Consider the following 24,143-nt stretch of genomic DNA (forward strand, 5'->3'; position numbering starts at 1 on the left):
AAATTCACTATTTAAACTCTTATTCAACAGTTTTAATATAACTTGTATTAACTTTCAGATAGGCGTATAGAGTTCACCGTAGGGTGAATAGTAGAACTTCCTTTCATCCTTTCCTATGAAAATTTTCCATGTCAGTTTTTCCATACTGCATGGTACTTTTCCCAACTATTTCCATGCCAGCGCAAGCTGGAGGGAGTGGTGGGTGGGGAGGAGCCTTCTGCTATGCTGTCCTGTCTCTCTTCACTGTAGCTAGTTAGAAGTAGTTACCAAACAGCCTTGCAAGGACCAAAAGGTCTGTTGCTGTTTGGCTTTCCTTTGTATTCCTTTGTATTCCTCCTCCTCCTCCTATTATTACTGCTACCTCCACAATCGTAAATAATAACAACAACAATAATAATAATAATAATTATTATTATTATCATTATTATTGTTATTTTTATTATTATTATTATTATTATTATTATTATTATTATTATTATTATTATTATTATTATTATCATTATAATGATAATAATTATTATTATTATAAGGAATAACAATACCACCAGTAAATAACAAAACAACATCAGCAGGATAAAATGAAGGAAATATAATAATAATAATAATGATAATAATACTAACAATAATATTAATAATAATAATAATAATAATAATAATAGTAATAATAACAACAACAACAATGGTAAACTTAACGGTACAGGTGAGTCTGTCTGGCGACCTTGACTGTTCTAGTGCAGAGTCATCTTTCTGGGAGGGAGGGAGGGGGAGGGGCTGGCGGGGTGTGGGTGAAGGTTGTGGTGTAGAGGGGGGGAGTGCAATATGAGACTGAGGACTGTCTTTCCGTGTGTGTGTGTGTGTGTGTGTGTGTGTGTGTGTGTGTGTGTGTGTGTGTGTGTGTGTGTGTTACCCCGTCTTGTCTTCTTTACCTTTGTTATTCTCTCTCTCTCTCTCTCTCTCTCTCTCTCTCTCTCTCTCTCTCTCTCTCTCTCTCTCTCTCTCTCTCTCTCTCTCTCTCTCTCTCTCTGACATAACCTAACCTACAGTAGCCTAACCTAACCAACACAACACAACACAACACAACACAGAGCAGCCCCACACCCCCACAAGTGACAACGTTCCCACCCTAATGCTCAGGTTCCCGGATGGTGCACTTCGCCTCCGCAACCCGCACATCAGCGAGATGGAGCAGGACATTCTCTACCACCTGGCTCTGGGCTCCGGCTCCCACGACCTGCAGGAGATGTTCAGTGACGTGCGCTTCGTCTGCATGGGAGGAACGCCCAAGAGGATGGAGCAGTTTGCGTACTATATCATGGATGAGATTGGATACAAGCTGCCGGCCGGGACTACATTGCTGGATATCTCGTTTCAGTCCTACCGCTACTCCATGTACAAGGTGAGCGTCTGGCTGTCTCGGGTTGAAAGAAAGGGTGTCTGGGTGTCTGAGCGTTTGATGTGGAAGAGATGGTGCTTGAGTGTTTGGGTGTTTGGTGTATTTGAATGTGTGGTGTAGAGGGTTGGAGTGTTTGAGTGCTTGGTGTGGAAAGAAAGTGTGTTTAGGTGTTTGGATGGTTGGTGTGTGGAGGGGTGGGATGTTTGGATGACTGGGTGTTTGGCAATGGTAGCAGCTATTCCTATAACTACTACCACTACTACTATTACTCTTTCTGCTGTTACTACTACTACTACTACTACTACTACTATTACGACAACTGCTACTGCGTGTCAGAGAGACCGGCCAAGTAGTAGCATCATTATTAGTAGTAGCAGCAAATGTAGTAGTAGTAGCAGCAAATGTAGTAGTAATAGTAGCAGCAGCAGCAGCAGCAGCAGCAGCAGCAGCAGCAGTGGTGGTGGTAGTGTTGGTAGTAGCAGTAAGGATATATTCATACGTAACTTAAAACTCACACACACACACACACACACACACACACACACACACACACACACACACACACTTAGGATCAGCAACCAGGGTAGAACAAGAAATAGCGGGTTCAAGCTTGAAAGAATTTAGGTTTTAGGAAGGAGATAGGAAAAAATTACTTCTCAAATAGAGTGGTAGATGAGTGGAACGGACTGATCATGTTGTTAGTGCTAGAACACTAGAGAGCTTTAAGAGAAGATTAGACAGGTGTATGGATGGGGATAATAGATAGAAATAGGTAGGTATATTTCATAGAGGGACTACCACAGGTAAGCCTGGTCGCTTCTTGCAGCTTCCCTTATTTCTTATGTTCTTATGTATGTACACACACACACACACACACACACACACACACACATACACACACACACACACACACACACACACACACACACACACACACACACACACACACACACACACACACACACACACACACACACACACACACACACACACACACAGCAAACACCCTTATTACAGGTGTAACTCCACATGACAGCCAATTAGGAGATTCAGAAGCGAGTAAATGATGAGGCGAGGAGGAGGAGCAGGAGAGAGAGAGAGAGAGAGAGAGAGAGAGAGAGAGAGAGAGAGAGAGAGAGAGAGAGAGAGAGAGAGAGAGTACTGTTTCTCGCAACTAATTAACATGACTAATTAACCTAATGAAATCAATGTTTTTTTTCCAATCACCAGCACACACCTGGCCTCTCCTTAGACACAGGAACCAGTATTACATTTCTCGTAACTAATTAACATAACACACCTAACTCGTACTTTTCATCTTGCTTTTCACGCCCGGTTTCCCTAGTCTATTAGGTCTGGGACGGTGCAACCTAACTCATACGAATCTGGTGAAATTAATTCAAATTCCGTTCCCTCCCCCCCTTTTTTTTTCTTGTCACTAACACATCTCTCCCTTCCCCAAACACAGGTTGATTCTGGCAGCTGATTAATCTGACGTAACATAACAAACCTAACAAACTACTCAAACCAAATGAAATCAGAAGTTCTCCCCACCTCCCCAGTCACCAGCACACACACCTGCCCCCTCCCCAAACAAAGGTGGGCCCGACACTGTCTTTATAGCAGCTTTGAACATAAGGATATAAGGGAAGGTACAAGAAGCCAAGAAGTCATCAGGCCTACACGTGGCATTCTCTGTATAAAACATATCTACTTATATTCACCTCATCCCAATCCACAGATTTGTCTAATCTAACATAACACAATATTACATTACATTGCATAGTGTAACATACAGTAACACACTAACTAATTCTGAATAAATCAATACGATTTTCCCTTTTTTCAATCAATAACACACACCTGTTCCTCTCTCAGTCAGAGGTTGTCCCAGCGCTGTGTTTTAGCAACTAAAAACACAACAATAAAAAGAAAATAAGGGAATCTCCAAGCATTCAAAAGGTCATGACAGTACGTACAGTTTTTTTCCCTCCCACTTTTCTCATCAGTAACACGTGTACATCTGTGCTCTCTCAATAACAGGTGGGCCCAGTGCTGTGTTTCTCGCACGGCATGGGCATTCCCTCCGTGGGGATCCTGCTGCACGAGGTCATCAAGTTGATGTACCACGCCAAGTGCCGGGATCCCATCTTCTTCAGGCTGGGCACGTGCGGGGGTATTGGCATCGAGGGAGGCAACTTGGTGATCAGCGAGAGTGCGGTGGACGGTCTCCTGCAGCCTTACCTTGAGCTGGTGAGTGTGTGGGAGGGTGCGGTGGTGATCAGCAGCCGCAGCGTGACTAGTTATGTGCTCCAGACACCCCTTTCCCGCCTGGCCGTTTGCTTGCTGTCTGTGAGAAGTGAACCATTTGTTGAGTCACAAAGCACCATGTCAAGCAGTTTTGCACTGCTGTTTGTTGCTATTATCCCTCGGTAATAATGATCTATATAGATAGCACGGGAACCTCATTTGAACACGGTGAAGAGCTTGGCAGTCACTAGGGGTTGGGGTACGTGGCATCCATAAAAATATTTGTAGAGTAGTCATACACAGTAGTCATGTTGCTGGCAACACTTTGAATATCCCTGGCGGCACCCCATCCGGCTCACACGCCTTGCCGCCCTTAACACCCCCACCTGCTGGTCCTCAACCTCGCGCGAAAGTATCGGATCATCTAGCACAGGAATGTACTTGGCTGTATTTGGATGTGGTGTTTTGGGAGGGTTAAGTAGCACGTTAAACTTATTTTGGGTCTGAATCGGAGGGCAGTGTGGCATCGTGAGCTAGGCAGGACGTTTGGCTCACTTCTTCCTTCTAGTAGACTTTACCACACACACACACACACACACACATGCATTAACTTATACCTACCACATGACCTTTCCTCCTCCTCCCCGCAGCCAGTGCTGGGGCAGATGCAGAGGCGCCCCGCAGTGCTGGACCGCCAGCTGGCCCACGACCTCAAGAACCTGCGACGCGAGGACGATCCCTTCACCGTGACTGTGGGCAAGACCATGTGCACCTACGACTTCTACGAGGGTGAGTGGTGGTGGTGGTGGTGGTGGTGGTGGTAGGAGTTGTCGTAGTAGTAGTAGCAGCAGTAGATGGTGGTGGTGGTGGTTGTGGTGGTGGTGTTAGTAACGAAACGAGGGGAAGTTGATTAGTGATAGTATACGCTCGTAATTGTAGTAGTAGTAGTAGTAGTAGTTTGTACATTGTAACTCTCTCTCTCTCTCTCTCTCTCTCTCTCTCTCTCTCTCTCTCTCTCTCTCTCTCTCTCTCTCTCTCTCTCTCTCTCCTTTCCTTGCCTTCCCTCCATCCTTTCTTTCCTTCTTAGCAGATCTAACACACACACATCCTGCTCCTCACTTGCGTTCCTTCCCGTCACTCACTCCCCTTCTCGTTCCTCGGCAGGTCAGGGCAGGCTGGACGGCGCCTTCTGTGACTACACCGAGGAGGACAAGCTGGCTTTCCTGCGTAAGATCCATGCAGAGAACGTGGTGAACATGGAGATGGAGAGCCTGTGCTTCGCCGCACTGTGTCACCATGCTGGGGTGCGCGGCGCGGTGGTCTGCGTCACTTTACTCAATAGACTGCATGGGGATCAGGTGTGTGTGTGTGTGTGTGTGTGTGTGTGTGTGTGTCATTTAGATTTTATTTTATTGATTTATTGATTTATTTCTATGTTTATTTGCTTTTTGATATATTTTTTACTGTTTCTTTATGATGTTAATATTTATCTTTTCTCTCCGATTTCCTTCCTTCCTTCCTTCCTTCCTTCCTTCCTTCCGCCCTCCCTCCTTCCTTCCCTCCCTCCCTCCCTCCCTCCCTCCCTCCCTCCTTTCTCCTGCTCCACCTTCTTCTTCTTGTTCTCATTCCTCCTCTTCCTTCATTTTTTTCCTTTTTCTCCATATCCTCCTCTCTCTCTCTCTCTCTCTCTCTCTCTCTCTCTCTCTCTCTCTCTCTCTCTCTCTCTCTCTCTCTCTCTCTCTCTCTCTCTTTCCTTACATTTGCATTTTCCTTTTTCGTCATAATCTTTTTACTAAACCCTCCAACTCTTCCTCCTCCTCCCCTTCCTACTATTACTACCCCTACAACAACAACAACAACAACAACTACAACTACTACTACTACTACTACTACTACTACTACTACTACCACTACTACTACTACTATAACAATCACACCACCTTGTCCTCCGCTTCACATCCTTCACCGCCTCCTGCAGGTCTCCACGCCAAAGGAGGTGCTGAACAAGTGGCAGGAATACCCGCAGATGCTGGTCGCTCGCTACATCAAGAAGGCACTGGGACTGCCGGTAGCCGTGCCCCAGCGAAGCCACCCTCAGGTAGTTAAATGTCCCAGGCAGGCGCAGATGGTTCGCCAGCAGTCGGCTAGCTTTGAGTGAAGGCACGGGAGGAGGGGTGACTGAGAGAGAGAGAGAGAGAGAGAGAGAGAGAGAGAGAGAGAGAGAGAGAGAGAGAGAGAGAGAGAGAGAGAGAGAGAGAGAGAGAGAGAGATGTGAGGTAACAGTGTGTTCGTGTGTGTGACGGAATATGGATAAGAGTACATGATGTGGTGGTGACAGCGGTGTGTGGTGTGGTGACGGTGTTGTAATAGTGATGTGGTACTGCGTGGTGGTAGCGAGTGTGTGTGGTGGAGTGGTGGAGGGCCATGCAGTATTGTGATGATGGTGATGGTGGTGATGTGTCAGTGTTTTGCTGGTGGGTGTGAAAACTGAGTCATAGCAATGTAGGAATGTGATGTTACTCTAAGGAAAAACAAAAGAAAGAAAAAATAAATAAATGAACTATAGCAGCGATTGAGAGACAAGATATAATAAAGAAATAAAAAGGAAAAGGAAGGAAAGAAATAAAAAAAGATTCTAACCTCATCAGCAATTCACTGGTTTTAGGACGTGTGTGTGTGTGTGTGTGTGTGTGTGTGTGTGTGTGTGTGTGTGTGTGTGTGTGTGTGTGTGTGACAATATTGAATCAAACAACTTCGCCATAGTGTCTGAACGAATCTAAAATGGAACAAAAAACTTCTCTTTACTAAATCCATAAGATGAAAAAAGTAGAGGCTAAATGAAAATTAGAGGGAGTGATATTACCAGTGAGCAGGATGAAAGGATAGCTAGATTACATTCCTAGTGAAACCAAAGCAGTAGAACGATTGAAATAGATGCTAACACGGGACTAGAAGAAGATTAAGTTAAGCTGGAATTATTCACTGATAAATAGCCAATGTACGAGACAGTGGATTAAGGAAAAGTTTGGTGTGTGTGTGTGTGTGTGTGAGAGAGAGAGAGAGAGAGAGAGAGAGAGAGAGAGAGAGAGAGAGAGAGAGAGAGAGAGAGAGAGAACTCATTCTAAACTTATAAACAAACATCACAACACTAACACAAAGTAACCACATGTACTTGTAAACATGACAAACTAAGCAACACAAATTAAACTAACTAACAAACCAGCAAACAAAATCCCACCAAAGTACTTTCGATACCCACAAAAAAAAAAAGTAAAAAAAAAAAACTTGATAATCAAACCAAATATCAAAGTAACTCAAACCAAACCAGTATCACAAAGCTAACACTCTAATCACCTTCATGCATAACAAGATGAACTAACAAATCAACAAACAAACAAGCAAAACCTTATCAAGTGCTCCTAACGCCTACAAAAATTAATAAAAAAAAAAAAAAATTCACAATCAAAACAAAGATCAGAACAACACAGGCATCACAAAACAAAACAAACAAAATCAAGATCAAGACATGCCTGTCAGCAATTCATGAACCAGCTCTTGCCTGTCGCTAAGTCAATGGTTCTTAAATTTTGTTACTCAATGTGCACTGTATCTTGCAATTTGCCGGCCCACCAATCTCTGTACCGTCAGTGTGGTGCAGGCATACTTGAGGGCACAAATTTCAGAACACACCCTATCTGGGAAGTTTAGGCGGCACATTTTGGTGATAGTCACGACGCAGTTTGCGAATCACTGCGCTAAGTATTCGCAGACAGTGTGTGCGTGCAGTGATCGCTGCCACCTTATTATTGTTATCACTCCTACTACGCTGCCTGTAGAGGTTCACACGCTATGAAAATAGCGCCAAATATTAGAAAATAATATGCTTGCTAAATATATCTACCTCCATATATATATATATATATATATATATATATATATATATATATATATATATATATATATATATATATATATATATATATATATATTAATTAATCATACGTATCTACACTATATGTCATTATTATAAGTTGCTTACTTAATCTTTCTTACTATACACAAACAACACTTACTTATCATCATTATTACCGGAAGCTTGCAAAATTTGTCCTTATCATAAAGATACACTGCACACGATATTTATCATTCCTGTTGTGATTTTTATTATTGTTATTATTATTATTATGAGTGGCTGTCTCGTGTTCCTGTCATCACTGCTGGTGTTGTAACTCACGGCTTTCTTTTGGGAGAGTGTAATAAAAAGGCATATATGTCAATCAGATGAACTCTCATTATTGCCTTCACTGGCTTCGTGTACATTGCCTGTTTTAACACTGCCAACTAGTGTTTACTCGTACGGCTTTGGACAGAAGTCACACTTTACACTCTCTTCACGGTTTTTACTTTCCTTTCTGTCACATCTTCTGGTCTGCTCAGAACCCATCACTTGCCTGGCTTTGTAAGACTGCCAGCTGGTGAGACTTAGAGAAAAGCACAGTGGGGAGAGAGACGTAGGTGACTAGACTTCTAACACGAATGTACGTCAAGTTAACACAATAATTTGAATATCCCACACGAGGCACCACTGCGGCAGCCTGTAGCTGTTGTCCTGAATGGCTTCCACGCGTGGCACTGGGGATGCTTCAGTTAGCTGTGCCAATATTCCCACAGACCACTGGTCCGGCACAGGCTGTCCATTGCTGCTGGTGCTGCTGTCTCGTGTCTAGCACTCCGTCACTCTTCTCTTATTGCTATTATTATTATTATTATTATTATTATTATTATTATTATTATTATTATTAGCACTACTACTACTACTACTACTACTACTACTACTACTACTACTACTACTACTACTACTACTACTTATTTGTAACTACTACCACTACTAACACGAACATTTACACTATTGTAATTATTACAGTCTTTATTATTACTGTTTTAATTTTTTTCTACCGTCTTCTTTTTTTCAGCATGCAGTCAATCTCTCTCTCTCTCTCTCTCTCTCTCTCTCTCTCTCTCTCTCTCTCTCTCTCTCTCTCTCTCTCTCTCTCTCTCTCTCTGACTCAAAACAAAGTCACGCATGTATTCGCATTATCTCTTCTGTTTCCTTAATGTTTCCTTTTCTTTTTTAGGTTTAAGGGGAGTCAGTCAGGCAGTGGATAGGACTTGTCCAAAAATAAAGACAAAAAAAAAAAAAAAAAAAAGAAAGAGAACGAAAGCTAGAGAAAATACAGGAGGGTTGGCGACGCGGAGGACTGCAGCTGATTTCCCTCCGCCACTTCGAGGAGCGACGCCCTCTCACCCCTGCCCCTCCTCCCCCAAAATTATTACACATTCGTACCTCCTTCCATATCTCTAATGTTCCCTCCCTCCATCCGTTCTTCTAATGTTTCTCTCACTCTCCTCCTTTCCACCCTCCCACGATATCCTTTTTTCTCCCTCTAGTTCTATCCTCCTTTGCACTTCTTCCTTCCACAAACTCCGATTTCTCCGGCCCTTTCCCTCCTTCACCCCTTCACCCCCAACCCTCCACTCCAGCACTGCCCCTGCGCACTGTGGTGGACAAGAATGGGGAGAGTGATGCAGATAAGTACACCTTTATTTCTAATCAAGCACTATTGTATCCTGTTATGCCTTGTGTCTCTCCTTCGTCACTTTCGTCCGTTGCTATCTCGTATTGTGTCACTCAATTCATCTAGTTTATTCACTCACCCTCTGTCTCTCGCTCACTTGCATGCATATCATTAGTATTATTATTGTATTATTATTATTATTATTATTATTATTACTACTACTACTACTACTACTACTGCTACTACTACTACTATTCATGTTATTAGTGTTGTTTCCTGTCACTCGGTTTTCTCTAATTACTGTAATTATTCAAAGCACTGCCGTTCATTCTTTTATTTTTATACATTAGCAATAGATATAGTACGTGCAATGGGTGTTGTTGCTATCATTATTATTATTATTATTATTATTATTATTATTATTATTATTATTATTATTATTATTATCATTATTATTATTATTATTATTAATTAATTACGATAATGATTAGGTAATGATGATGATAGTGATGACTACAGTGTACTACTACCTATACTATTATTATTACTGTTCTGAACTTCATTCATTCATTCCTAAGGTTTGTTTGTTGTTCACTTATTCCGATTCAAATATTCCCACCAACTAATTTATTAATTAAGAAAGCGTGGTTGTACATTCAATATTCTTAGGCTGTTAGTAGTATTATTGATATTTACTTGTTTCGTTACTGCTTATTTTGAGATAGAAGTTCAAAGTGCATCAATTTTTTTTTTTTTTTTATGTATAACAATCAGTATTCTCAGACATGCTATATACATATATGTCTTAATCTCTACTATTTGTAGTGTGTGTGTGTGTGTGTGTGTGTGTGTGTGTGTGTGTGTGTTGCTATTATTATCTTTCATTATCTTTAGTTCCCGTAGTGGGTGTTGATGAGTGACAGTGGTGGTCGTAATGAGTGATGAAGTGTGATGGGTTATGGTGGTGATGAAAGTGATGATTGGTGATGAATGGAGAGTGATATGTTTTGGTGATGGTGGAAGTGATGAGTGATGATGCTGAACTATGAGTGATGATGATGATGGAAGTGATCAGTGGTTATGATGATGAGTTTAGGTGATGGTATAAGTGATGAGTAGTGATGACAAATAGTGATGAATGGTGGTGGTGGTGGTAGTAGTGAAGCGTGGTGATGGTGAATGAGTAATGACTTATGACGATGGCGGTGATGAACAGTGTTCATTGTTATTGGTAGTGGTGATAACTAATGATGACTACTGATGAATGGTAGTATGTGGTGATGATTTATGATGAGTAGTGGTGAGTAGTGATGACTTTTTGGGTGCGTATGAATGAATGGCTCTTCTTTGGCTCCTTAAAAGTGATGAGCGGTGATGACGTGTGATGAGTACTGGAAGTAATATCAGCAAGCAATACTTCACTTTAAAAACTCATTCTAGAAATTACTTTGTGAACTGAGCTGTGTCCTGTGGCTGTATTTTTGTCTGTATTTTTTATCGATTTTGTCTTTATTTATATATATACATTAATTTATATGACTAAAGGAATGATGTGCGGATAACTTCTTTTATACTTCATTACTATTACGTCTACGTAATGAAGAAAGGAAGATGACGTCACACGAACACACACACATACATGCATACCTACATACATACAAAAGAAGAGAAGTCTAATGAAATTTATGAGATATTTTGTTACTGTGTATATATTTCAGTATATATTTGATATGTAGATATAAGTTTATATTCTTGTTTTGGAGGGGAAAAGAACAGGAAAGTAAATTACCATAATTACCTTCAGTCACTTTTCAAAAGTTGGAATAGAACATTTTGGACTTCATTATTATTTTTTTTTATTTTTAATTCATAACACATAACAAATTTAATAATAATCATAGAACAAAATTTTAATCCAAAACATGTCAATGAATCAAGGATATATATATATATATATATATATATATATATATATATATATATATATATATATATATATATATATATATATATATATATATATATATATATATATATATATATATATATATATATATATATATATATATATCATAGCAATTTTATTCCCATTCAATGAAAGAAAATATAATAGTTTATGTTCAGAAAATCTTTGATGCCCATTTCACGAAAATTTGGTTGTCCAAAGTTTGACCGAATATATGACAGTTGTCATATTTGACTTCTTTAAACACCATTTTATTAAATGTGAAGCCCCTAAGAAGTTTATCATTGGAAAATATGAAATTTGTATATATATATATATATATATATATATATATATATATATATATATATATATATATATATATATATATATATATATATATATATATATATATATATATATCCATAAAATTGAAGAAGATCAGCAAAAAAAAAAGAGAGAGAGAGAGAGAGGCATGAGATAAATAAAAGAAAGTAGGATAAAATTTTTGCTTATGAACTAATTTTAAAATCATAAAATCTCGAAGACCTCACTCTGTTCACTGAAAAAAAATAAATAGATAAATAAAAATAAAAACCTCAAAAACCTCAAAAAAAAACATATATATATATATATATATATATATATATATATATATATATATATATATATATATATATATATATATATATAATGCAATATATTTTCTTGAAATTCCATCCACGTCTATCCCACGAGAACCAACATGTTCCTGCAATTTCAAGATATTCATCAAATTCCATCTGTAAAATTTGTTTATTCCTCCCCACTCTCTCTCTCTCTCTCTCTCTCTCTCTCTCTCTCTCTCTCTCTCTCTCTCTCTCTGTCATGGCGAGGTCACTTTAAGTGGGCTTGTACCAGGCTACTCATGGTTAGTGTTTTCAGTCGTGGTGTTATGAGCGAGGGAGAACTGATGTAATTTGTCTTGATATAAAATGGGGATGGCAATTACTTGTGGTTATGAAAGTGGAAATGTGTTTCTATTTATTTAGAATGGGGAGGACCAGTTACGATTTTTTTTTTTTATCATCAATTCATTTTTTGTCCTCATTTAATTGTTATTTTCAATTGTGTTGCTGTGAAAGAAATTGTTCTTCTTCTTGCCTTAATGTAGCATTAAGAGTAGCGGTCGTTAGATATCCTTTCCTTTTTTTTTGTATTACGTTTGTTGTCTCACCACGCTCCTATTATACATATCCACGCCCACGGTCAGTCAGAGCCTCCTCCATCCCACGCCAATATCCGCCCACATAGGCCTATTATTCCATTCCAAACTGTATTTAATTGACAATACATTCCACACGCCGTTCCTGTATTGCTGTATGTTCACACACACACACACACACACACACACACACACACACACACACACACACACACACACATTAATAACACCTATATGCACTTGTCATTCCTTTGCCTCCAAGTTTAAAGATAAGTGCATTTATATAGCAAACGATCTGTAAGATATATGCTGTAAGAATATATATATATATATATATATATATATATATATATATATATATATATATATATATATATATATATATATATATATATATATATATATATATATATATATATAAGTAAAATAACGCCTTAAGAACTAAACCATATATATATATATATATATATATATATATATATATATATATATATATATATATATATATATATATATATATATATATATATATATATATATATATTATAAAACACTTCGTTAGTAAATATGAAAAGATACCGTAAGATATATACTTTTAAATGTAAGATAGCCTATTCTGATAGTGAGAATGAAATAAAAAGATACACTAAAATACACATGCCTTAAACTAAGTTAGTTGCCTTTGAAATATTAGGATAGTTTAGGCTTAAATAACGAAAAGAAAACGTCCGATTACGGATGTTAGAAAATGTGATAGAGAGGAGTGAGGGACGCTTGTTTATAAGACCACTCCTGACGCTACGAATGTGATATTTTGTTCTGTTGATATGTTCAATAAACACTGATATCTGTCTGCGTGTTTCCTCTGACACGACGAGAGAGAGAGAGAGAGAGAGAGAGAGAGAGAGAGAGAGAGAGAGAGAGAGAGAGAGAGAGAGAGAGAGAGAGAGAGAGAGAGAGTTGGGCGAAAAGGAGAAATACGGCATAAAAAAGGAAGAGAAAAGGAAGGTAACAAGAAAAGGAAGATAAAAAGAAAGTGAAAGATGAGGAGATACGGCAGGGATGAAAGGGGAAGAGGAAAGAAGAGAGGAGGGTGAAGAAACCAAGAGAAAGGAGGAGAGGAGATGAAAAAAAAGAGAAGGGAAAAGAGAAGAGAATAAGAAAGAAATGTGAAAAAAAGGGGATGAGATAAAAAAAAAAGATAAACGACAAGTGAGAGGTGAGAGCAATAAGTGAGTGTAATAAGAAACAATAAGGGAGGAGGAGGAGAAGTGAGAGGAAGGGTGAGAAGGTGCAGTGGAGAACAAGAGAGGAGGAGGAGACAGGGCGCGCCGTGTAGTTGTTATTAGTTATGGACAAGATAAAGCCATCCCTCGACGTCGTGCACATGCGCTTCGCTAAATCACGGGAAATATATATATATATATATATATATATATATATATATATATATATATATATATATATATATATATATATATATATATATATATATATATATATATATATATATATATATATATATATATATATATATATATATATACAGAGGAATAGGAGGCGGTCAGGGGATTTGACATATTAAATTGCACCATTTTGTCCTTAAATCTATTTGTATATCAAGTGAATAATACAATTCATACGTTTCATCCTTGCTGAATAATACAAACTATTAAGTACTGGGAATTATAGGACCCGGGGCTCTGTTAGGGGTATTGGGGATTAGATGGGTGATGGGCAAGGTTGATTTGATTTAAATCAAACGATTTAAATCAAGTGATTTAAATCGATTTAAATCAGAATAAAAATATCATGATTTAAATAAAAATAAAATATATTGTATTAAAAATATAATTAATCACGATAACGATATCAGGTTATCGGTTATCCTAAAATTATTTTTCCTGCGCTAACAATTTATCGGTATCGCCGATACTTTTGGTTCCAGACTAACATTAATCGATAATTTTATTTATTTATTTGTTTATTTATTTATTTATTTATTTATTTTTATTTTTATTTTATTTTTTGTAATATAAGCATGTTGAAGTTCTAAACTTTCAAAATCAAGTGTTGTTATTTTACTTAAAACAGTACTTTTCATTATTGAAGAGACTTAATAAACACTGAATTTGAATTTTTTTTTTTTTCTGTGGTTTTTCTAAGGCCCTATTTCACAGTCGCTTTCTGTTGTTGTGATCGTTACCTATGAGTGGTGATGTCCACCACCGACAACAAATCCGATTTCACAGACGTTTTTCGCGGTTTTATTTTTATTTTTATTTATTTTTTTTTAATCGTTACCAGAAATTGGAACCTTTGGTAACGCTGGCTTGCCAAGGGCCCATTTCACAGTCGGTTCCTGTTGCTGTGATCGTTACCAATGAGTGGTAACCACCACCAACAAAAATCTGATTTCACAGACGTTTTTAGCGGCGTTGTTTGTTTTGATCCTTAACAAAAATTGGAGCCTTTGATAAAACTGGTTTGGGAGCTGCTAGGCCTCCCCACTGGAGTTTACCAATATATTTATTTCTTGCAAATATCACAATTTCTTATTCTCTTGTACTTGTAGCATTTCCTACATTGTATACTAAAATTATTTAACAATACAACAACATTTTATAGGCTATAATAGCAATATGATAAAAATTTTGATGGCGGCGTGAACTCACTTCCCCAGCTGATTAAAACTTCACTGTCATTGTTATTTCATCTGCGACGCTTCCTTGATTAAAAACTCCTGTAATAATCCTCACATACACATAGGGTGTATGGAATTTGTCACCTAAGAGAAACATTAGATAATATTAAAATAACATTACCATTTCCATCTGAGGGCATCCGTTAAGCTAGGTTTAGATTAATTCAGTTTATTGATTTAATTAGTAATCCTTTCAATGTGTAGATCATGATAGAAAAAAAAAAAAAAAACTGAGAAATAAATAATCAGTCTCAAAATTAGTAGGCTAGAGGCATTTCCATAAAACATGAAATATTTCAATCTAACATTGTATGTGTACACCAATGAGGAAGAGAGAAATAGATGACTTTTTATGTGCCTGGTTGGCATACGCAGTTTGCCGAATGTTAGACAGATATTCCAATGGAAGGATTTAAATCACAAACTGTAACCATGTTTGCAGTAGATGGATATGACGTGTTGAAAGCACCAGTGATGTATTTCAAATTTTCATGCCTCTCTCTCTCTCTCTCTCTCTCTCTCTCTCTCTCTCTCTCTTAGTTCTTTTGTCATGAATTGGCTCATTTTATTTAATAAGGGGGCTCCGACATACCAACATAACCGAATCAGAGGTATTCGTTTTGTTATGATCGTTACCAAGTTGGGGATCACCGAAACCACGTAAACCACCGTGAAATCGGATCGAGGTGTTGGTAATGCCTATTACCAGGTTGGTAAGGCTCCTACTTGGAATTGTGAAATCGGCCCCAAGGCCTTATTTCACAGTCGCTTCCTGTTGTTCTGATCGTTACCAGTGAATGGTGATGTCCATCACCGACAACAGATCCTATTTCACAGATGTTTTTCGCGCCGTTGTTTGTTTTGATCCTTACCAGAAATTGGAACCTTTGGTAACGCTGGCTTGAGAGTTGCTGGGCCTCCCCAATGGAGCTTACCATTGAACTTATTTCTTGCAAATATCACAAGTTCTTATCCTCTTGTACTTATATTTCTTCCTAAATTGTATAATAAAATTAATCAACAATATTATTACTATTACATTTTGTAGGCTATAATAGTAATATGATAAAATTTAAGAATTTGGATGGCAGCGTGAACTCACTTCACTAGTTGCTGAAAACTTTACACCTGTCACCCTTATTTCATCTGCTACGCCTCCTTGGTTAAAAAGTGCAATAATCCTCACATACGCATAGGGTGTATGGAATTTGTCACCGAAGAGAAATATTAGATAATATTGAACTAATATTATTATTTCCATCAGAAGGGTAGGCTTGCTTCCGTTAGGCTAGGTTGAAATTAATTCAGTTCAAAAATTTAATTGCAGATTCTTTCAATGGGTAGATCATGATTAAAAAGAAAAAGTATCATACTTTTGGCGAGGAATAAATAATCAGCATCTCAAAATTAGTAGGTTAGGGCTATTTCCATAAAACCCAAAATATTTTAATCTAACAATGTATATGTACAGCACTGAGGAAGAGATAAATGAATTATTTATTATGTGCCTGGTTGGCATACAATGAGTTTGGCGAATGTTAGGCAGATATTCAAAGGGAAAATTTAAATCAAAATGTAACCATGTTTACAGTGGATGGATGAGGCGTGTTGAAGGCATCAGTGATGTATTTCACATTTTCCATTCTCTCTCTCTCTCTCTCTCTCTCTCTCTCTCTCTCTCTCTCTCTCTCTCATAATGCTGGCGTGGTCAGTTCTTTTGTCATGAATTGACTCATTTTGTCTAATAAGGGGGCTCCGGCATACCAACATTACCGAATCAGAGGTATTCGTTTTGTTATGATCGTTACCAGGTTGGGGATCACCGAAATCACGAAAACAACTGCTGTGAAATCGGATCTAGGTGTTGGTAACGCCTATTACCAGGTTAGTAAGGCTCTTGCTTGGGAACGTTTCCAGGTGACTGTGAAATCGGCCCTGAATGTGTGTGTGTGTGTGTGTGTGTGTGTGTGTAGCTACACGCACTCGCGTACACATGGAAAAAGACAACATTATTAAGAATACCTAAAGATGTGGTTTGTAGAGTCTGAGTGAGTGTGGTCCTGTAAGTGAGGAAACAGTGTTGTAGTTTTCAGAGCTCCAACCGACTGGACCCAGGCTTCAAAACAAAGATGGCCAACTTATTATCAGTATTATTATACTCCAGCAAAAGTAAAATGAACTTTGATGGATTTAATGAAAATGACCGATATGAAAGTGGGATAGGGTTTCTGAAAATGAGACTAAGAAAAGTGGAAAGTGACGCAGAACAGCAGAAAGAGAAGATGGAAGTAGTGCTGTGAGTGTTAAAAACCCTTCAAATTGGAGAACCTTGGAGAAGATGGTGAAATATTCAAACTGAAAACTGAACTGGAGGAAATGAGAGTGAGAGAACAGCACATTATAAAGAAAAATGAGGAACTGCAAAACAACATAGAGGAAGTGATGGAAAAAAAATAAAGATTTGAAAACAGAACTAGTGAAGATTGAGAAGAGGGTGAGAGAGGGAGTCATGGATGAAATGAAAGGCTGGAGATTCGAAAATGATATAGCAAATGTTGACTTTAAGGAAGTAATTGAAAAGTAGCCGAAAGAAAAAAAATGAAAATGTAGAAGAGGAAGTGGTGAAGGCACTGAAAAACAATGAAGATCTGGTAAGAAATGCAGCAGATAAGAAGAAAAGTTACAGTTTATGGAATAAAGGAAAAAATATATCATACAAACTGAAAAGAGATAAAAAAAAGAAGCAAAAACAGTGAAGGATTTGTTGAAGAAACTAAGTGATGAAGATGACATTAAATTCGAGGAAGAAGTGGAAAAAGTTATAGACTGGGACCTTATCTGACGCCTGGGTCCAAACCATCTTACACCCCCAGTTACAGGATGCCACACAGCTATAAAGTTCTGCTTGATGAGGCTGTGCAAGGTATATTGCTTCAGGATGTGGAACCTGCCTGTTCACCTCATAACGCTCCCTTATTACTCGTTCCTAAGAAACAAGGCGATTGCTGTGTCATTGTCGACTTCAGGAATGTTACTGTATGTAAAGCGTATGTACCTCATGTCATTATTCCTCGGCATTTATAAGTGAAATGTTCAATAGTTTTCTATTTGCATGAAAACGTGTAATATGTGTAAGTATCAGTATTCAATGCTATATTAAGCACCGAAGCCGATGCTCACTTGTTAGTAGTGTGGGGTTAACCTGCTAGTCGCCTGCGGGCATCACTCACGGCCAAGTCGCGCTCAGACAAAGACGGGCAGGATGGTGACCGAGGTAAATACTTTAATTTTGTAGTTAAAACTGATTGTCATAGTGCTAAGTCAATTGCATGTATTGTTAATGATTATTGTAATATGTTGAAAGTGTTTAATATCAGTGTATAATGTTATTTTGTAAGAAATTGAGACCGAGAACTTGTTCGCAGTTCTTACGGTCATGCCTACCTCATCAATAAACGTGTCAGGGAGAACTGCCTTTCCTCGACCCTACGATGATGGGTGTGATCAGTAAAACAGATCACCTGAGAGCCAATTGATGCCCAGCCGGTGCGGCTACAGTAAGAACTCGGCCTACAAGCAAGAAATTGGCTCCATGTGAAACCGTAGCAAGAGTGAGTCACAGGACGAGGGGACGCTGACGTAAGCCTATAGGTTGACCTCTGAGGCCCCGGGGTCAGCTCTACCCTTGACGACAACCACTCCCTTCTACCCACTGTGCCTCGCCACCATTTTGTAGAACCCATGGTCACAGGCAAGAAAGTATAATAGTATGTATGTGCACTGAATTGAGTAGCCTAAGTGAAAATTACCCACAATTAGCTAGTATTAAGAGTGGTAATTTTAATTGCTCTTTCAGTGTCTCAGTATTGACACAATTAAGTTGTTAGATATGTCTGATACTGAGGAAATTAATGCCGTAGATGGCCTTAGGGAAGGTGAGGGTGAGCAAGTGGACAGGGATCAAACTTGTATTGAAGAAGTTAGTGTCAGGGAGCGAGTGCCGACCGACAAAGGAAGAGAATATCAAGTCAGTGTAACCAAAGGAAGAGCAGAGTCCTGTAAGCGTAAATGGAGCAGTGTTACCAGCAAAATTAAGAAAGGATTAAAAATTGTAATTAGCCCCTTTGAATTAGAGCCCATGTCAAGTGAAGTAATAGAGGCATTTCATCAGTATTATGTGGAATACATAAAACTGGTGGAACTAGAGCCAGAAAAGTCAGAGGAGCTAAATGAAGAGCTGGAACACAATCAACGAGTTCACCATGAAATATTAGAAAGTGTAGAATGTAAAAGAAAGGAGTTAAAGAATGACAGAGGATCAATTTGTTCTAGCAAACGGTCTAGGCCTTCTAGAGTCTCATCTACTTCATCACGTTCATCAGCAGCACAAAGAAAGCAAGAAGCAGCAGCAAAGGTAGCCAGACTTAGAAAGGAAATGGAATATCATGATAGTTTAGCAGAGGCAGAAGTTATGTTAGCTAAGACAAAAGCAGAGGCAGAAGCAATGTTCTCAAAGAAAAAGAAAGAGAGAGATTTAGCAGTTGCTAGTGCAGAACTTAATGCTCTTAGCTTAGTTGAAGAAGAAGTAAAAATGCTTCCAGGTAATGATGAAAGTGTAGAGAAGCAAAGTTATCTTCAACAATACATAGAGACACAAAATTAAATGAAAGCACAAGCAATTGCAAATCAACAAAGTGACAATGCCATGCCTCACAAATATGTTACATTCCATGACCCACAGAAACCTTCTTCTTGCAATAGAGATAATGAATTGATGACAAATGAAGTACATGGACAAATATTTAGTGAACCTCAGGTAATAAATCTCAACCCTACAGCTCAAAGTCTTGTACCAAGCTCTCGTAGACACACTCATAATGTCAACATGCCTAATAATGTGAATAATGTGAGACAGAATCATCAATCCTTTTCCCATCCTGGGGGAACCTTTGCAATCAACATACCTGATCCCAAGTGGAGCCTCCCTCCCATAGAGCCTAACACTTTTGATGGAGAACCCATGGAATTTCCAAGTTGGTTGAAAAACTTTGAAACTTATGTAGAGTCTAAAACTTCTATTGGTAAAGAGAGACTTGCCTACTTAGACAGGTATACAACTGGTGAGGCAAAGGATGCCATTAAAATGTTAATGCACTTTAACTCTGATGCTGACTATGTGCAAGCAAAGAAAATTCTTAGGGATAGATTTGGAAACAAAAGCATCATAGCTAATGCTTACACAAAAAAGTTAATGAATTGGCTACCAATCTCTCCGCATAATGGTCCAGTATTAACAGCATTCTCAGATTTTTTGAAGTGCTGTTTAGCTGCAATGAAACACACTTCTTATTTGTCATTTCTGAATGACCCGAGAGAGCAGAGAAAGGTGCTAGCAAAACTCCCGGAACATATTGTTCATGACTGGAGAAAGCAAGTAATGATATATCTTGATACTAACAGTAATAACAACACTCCTAGTAGCAATGAAGAGCACCACCCACCCTTTGAAATGTTATGTGAATTTGTCCAGAAAGAAGCAAAAGGAGCAAGCAATCCATTTGTTTCCTGGAATTCAGTAAGTAGGGAAGTAAATGACTGGATCAAAACTCACACAAGGGCAACCAATTGGAAACCAAGGGAATCAAACATCATGACAAAGAATAGAGGGAGTAGAACTTTCATGGCTAAATCAATCGAGGAAAAACCAATGTGGTCATTCCAAAGTAAAGTAAATGTACAAGCCAACAAACAGTATCCCAAGAACCAGGAAAGGAAAGGACGATTCTGTCACTACTGTACAAAGGATCATGATTTAGATGATTGCAAGGAATTTGCCAAACTTGATGGTAATACTAGGTACAAATTTGCTAAAGAAAAATGGTTATGTACAGGGTGTCTAAAAATGGGTCACAAAGGAAAGGATTGTAGAAGAAGGAAAGTTTGTAAAGTATGTCAGAGATACCATCCCACAGCTCTTCACAATGATGATATGACAAGAACTGAGAGCCAAAGGGTGCCAGCACAAGCAACTCAGCCTAAAGATGATAAACCCACAGTAGTAGCAAATAAGGTCAAAGTTACAGAATCAGTGACACATGACATGCACACCATGATAGTTCCTGTATGGTTACATCATGTTAGTAATGAAGAGAATAAAGTTTTAGTGTATGCCCTGCTGGATGAGCAGTCTGATGCTTCATTCATCAAGGAAAGCACTCTGAATAAATTGGGAGTTAGTGGACCATCAGTGTCACTCAATATCCACACAATAAGTGGAAAACAAATCACTGATTCTATCAAAATTCATGGACTTAAAGTAAGAGGTTATAATGAAGAAGTGGAAATATCAATCCCTTCAGCATATTCAACAGAAAACATTTCAGCTGGACGGAGTCAGATACCAAGGCCCGAGACTGCTTGTGACTGGCCCCACTTAAAGGCAATCTCTGACAAACTAATGAAATATGACCCAAACGTTGACATAAGACTCCTCATTGGTCTTGATTGTGCAGAAGCCATTATGGCAGAAGAGCAAATAGCAGGTGATAGCAAGAAGCATCCCTATGCTCGTAGGACAGAGCTAGGTTGGGGGATCATTGGTAAAATCTCACCCCATTCAAGTCCATTGGAGGATACAGTGGTAGTCTACAGAACAGTGACACAAGAAGTAGAAATCGATGAAGAAAAGAGGGTTAATTTCTTAGTGGTTCCTACTAAAACCAAAGAGATGATTAATCCTTCTCAAGTGAGAGATATGTTTGAACTTGACTTCAGTGATAGAAAGTCAGCTGACACTCCATTATCATATGAAGATAAAAGGTTTATGAGTAAGATGAAAGGAGTACATCAGCTGAAGGATGGCCATTATGAGTTGCCCCTTCCTCTTAAAGATGATAATGTCAAGCTTCCAAATAACAAACTATTAGCAGAGCAGAGACTCAAGAAGTTAAGAGCTAAACTTGAGAAGGATAATCAACACAAAGGTGATTACAAAGTGTTCATGGATGATATGATTACAAAAAGTTATGCAGAGGTTGTACCGACAAAGGATTTAGTTAGGAATGATGGTAAGGTCTGGTACATTCCACATCATGGAGTCTATCATCCGAGAAAGCCAAAGAAGTTGAGAGTTGTCTTTGACTGTAGTGCAAACTACAGGAACCAGTCATTAAACAGTCACCTGTTACAAGGCCCAGACCTTACCAACAAACTTATTGGAGTGTTGTGTAGGTTTAGGCAAGAAAGGATTACACTTGTATGTGATATAGAAGCAATGTACCATCAAGTGAAGGTCAACCCAGAACACAGAGAAATGTTAAGATTCCTTTGGTGGGAAAATGGTGACCTTAATAATGAGATAGCTGAATACAGGATGACAGCTCACCTGTTTGGAGCTACTTCATCTCCAAGTGTAGCCAACTTTGCTCTTAAGAAAGCTGCAGATGACTATGGATGTGGATCTGATGCAGCCAAGTTTGTAAGAAACAACTTTTATGTTGCTGATGGTTTGAAGTCAGTAGCTACAATGGATGAAGCTGTCACTCTTATTCAGCAAAGCAAAGAATTATGTTACAAGGGAGGTTTTAACCTTCATAAGTTCTTGTCAAACAACAAAGCTGTATTAGCTGCAATTTCTCCTCATGAGAGAGCAGATGGAATTAAAAGTTTGGATTTTAGTAAGAATGAAGACACACTGCCTATAGAAAGAACTTTGGGAGTTGAGTGGTGCATAGAATCTGACACATTTCAATTTAGAATAAAGCTGAAAGACAAGCCACTCACCAGGAGAGGCATTCTGTCAACAGTGAGCTCTATATATGATCCATTAGGTCTAGTGTCACCTCTCATACTGACTGGAAAGCAAATTTTACAAGAATTATGTAAGAATGCAGTTGAATGGGATAATGAGGTGCCAGATTATGTCAAACCTAAATGGATAAAGTATCTCCTGATCATAATGGCCTAGTAAGAAAGGTTAAGGTCCTGGTTTCAGACTGTAATCTCGACAACCAGGGAAGACACATAAAGGCAAACAGGACCATCATAGAGAGGCCAATACATAGTCTAGTATTGCTGTTAGAAGGTAATGCATAATAATAGACCGGAGCATCCCCGCCAAGGAGCCAATGTAACAAAACATATTATGTGCTAATCCTAGTTTTAAGGTACATACTAATCTTAATTTAAGGTAAATTGTTACACAATTTTGGGGAGCCATGTTACTGTATGTAAAGCGTACGTACCTCATGTCATTATTCCTCGGCATTTATAAGTGAAATGTTCAATAGTTTTCTATTTGCATGAAAACGTGTAATATGTGTAAGTATCAGTATTCAATGCTATATTAAGCACCGAAGCCGATGCTCACTTGTTAGTAGTGTGGGGTTAACCTGCTAGTCGCCTGCGGGCATCACTCACGGCCAAGTCGCGCTCAGACAAAGATGGGCAGGATGGTGACCGAGGTAAATACTTTAATTTTGTAGTTAAAACTGATTGTCATAGTGCTAAGTCAATTGCATGTATTGTTAATGATTATTGTAATATGTTGAAAGTGTTTAATATCAGTGTATAATGTTATTTTGTAAGAAATTGAGACCGAGAACTTGTTCGCAGTTCTTACGGTCATGCCTACCTCATCAATAAACGTGTCAGGGAGAACTGCCTTTCCTCAACCCTACGATGATGGGTGTGATCAGTAAAACAGATCACCTGAGAGCCAATTGATGCCCAGCCGGTGCGGCTACAAGGAAATTAAACACATCGACTATCCCTGATCGTTATCCAATGCCGAGTGTAGCCACACCAGCAGGTCTTCATTAGCTCTCAGATGATCTGTTCTACTGATCACACCCATCATCGTAGGATCGAGAAAAGGCAGTTCTCTCTGACATTTATTGATGAGGTAGACATGACCATAAGAACTGTGAACAGGTTCTCGGTCTCAATTTCTTATAAAATAACATTATACACTGATATCAAGCACTTTCATCATATTACAGTATTCATGCAGTCAACTTGGCACTATAACAATCAGTTTTTACTACAAAATTAAAGTACTTACCTCAGTCACC

The 24,143-nt window shown here is 38.5% G+C and overlaps 1 protein-coding gene across 6 annotated transcripts in view; it reads left to right on the forward strand.

The window, feature by feature from the left end:
• LOC135113187 (uridine phosphorylase 1-like) overlaps positions 1-12,578 on the forward strand; it is a 37,089-nt gene extending 24,511 nt beyond the window's left edge. For 4 of the 6 annotated variants that reach the window (XM_064028310.1, XM_064028307.1, XM_064028305.1 and 1 more), the window contains 5 exons: positions 1,135-1,396; positions 3,437-3,646; positions 4,294-4,432; positions 4,808-5,001; positions 5,622-6,758. In XM_064028310.1, the coding sequence (XP_063884380.1) occupies positions 1,135-1,396; positions 3,437-3,646; positions 4,294-4,432; positions 4,808-5,001; positions 5,622-5,801 (985 nt within the window). In that variant the 3' untranslated portion in view covers positions 5,802-6,758. Of the gene's footprint in view, positions 1-1,134; positions 1,397-3,436; positions 3,647-4,293; positions 4,433-4,807; positions 5,002-5,621; positions 6,759-8,778 lie in introns of those variants that run through there. The other 2 variants (XM_064028309.1, XM_064028308.1) reach the window with 1 other exon arrangement.
• Positions 12,579-24,143: the final 11,565 nt, after the last annotated feature.

Source organism: Scylla paramamosain, chromosome 25 (assembly GCF_035594125.1).
Source record: "Scylla paramamosain isolate STU-SP2022 chromosome 25, ASM3559412v1, whole genome shotgun sequence".
Lineage (NCBI taxonomy): Eukaryota > Metazoa > Arthropoda > Malacostraca > Decapoda > Portunidae > Scylla > Scylla paramamosain.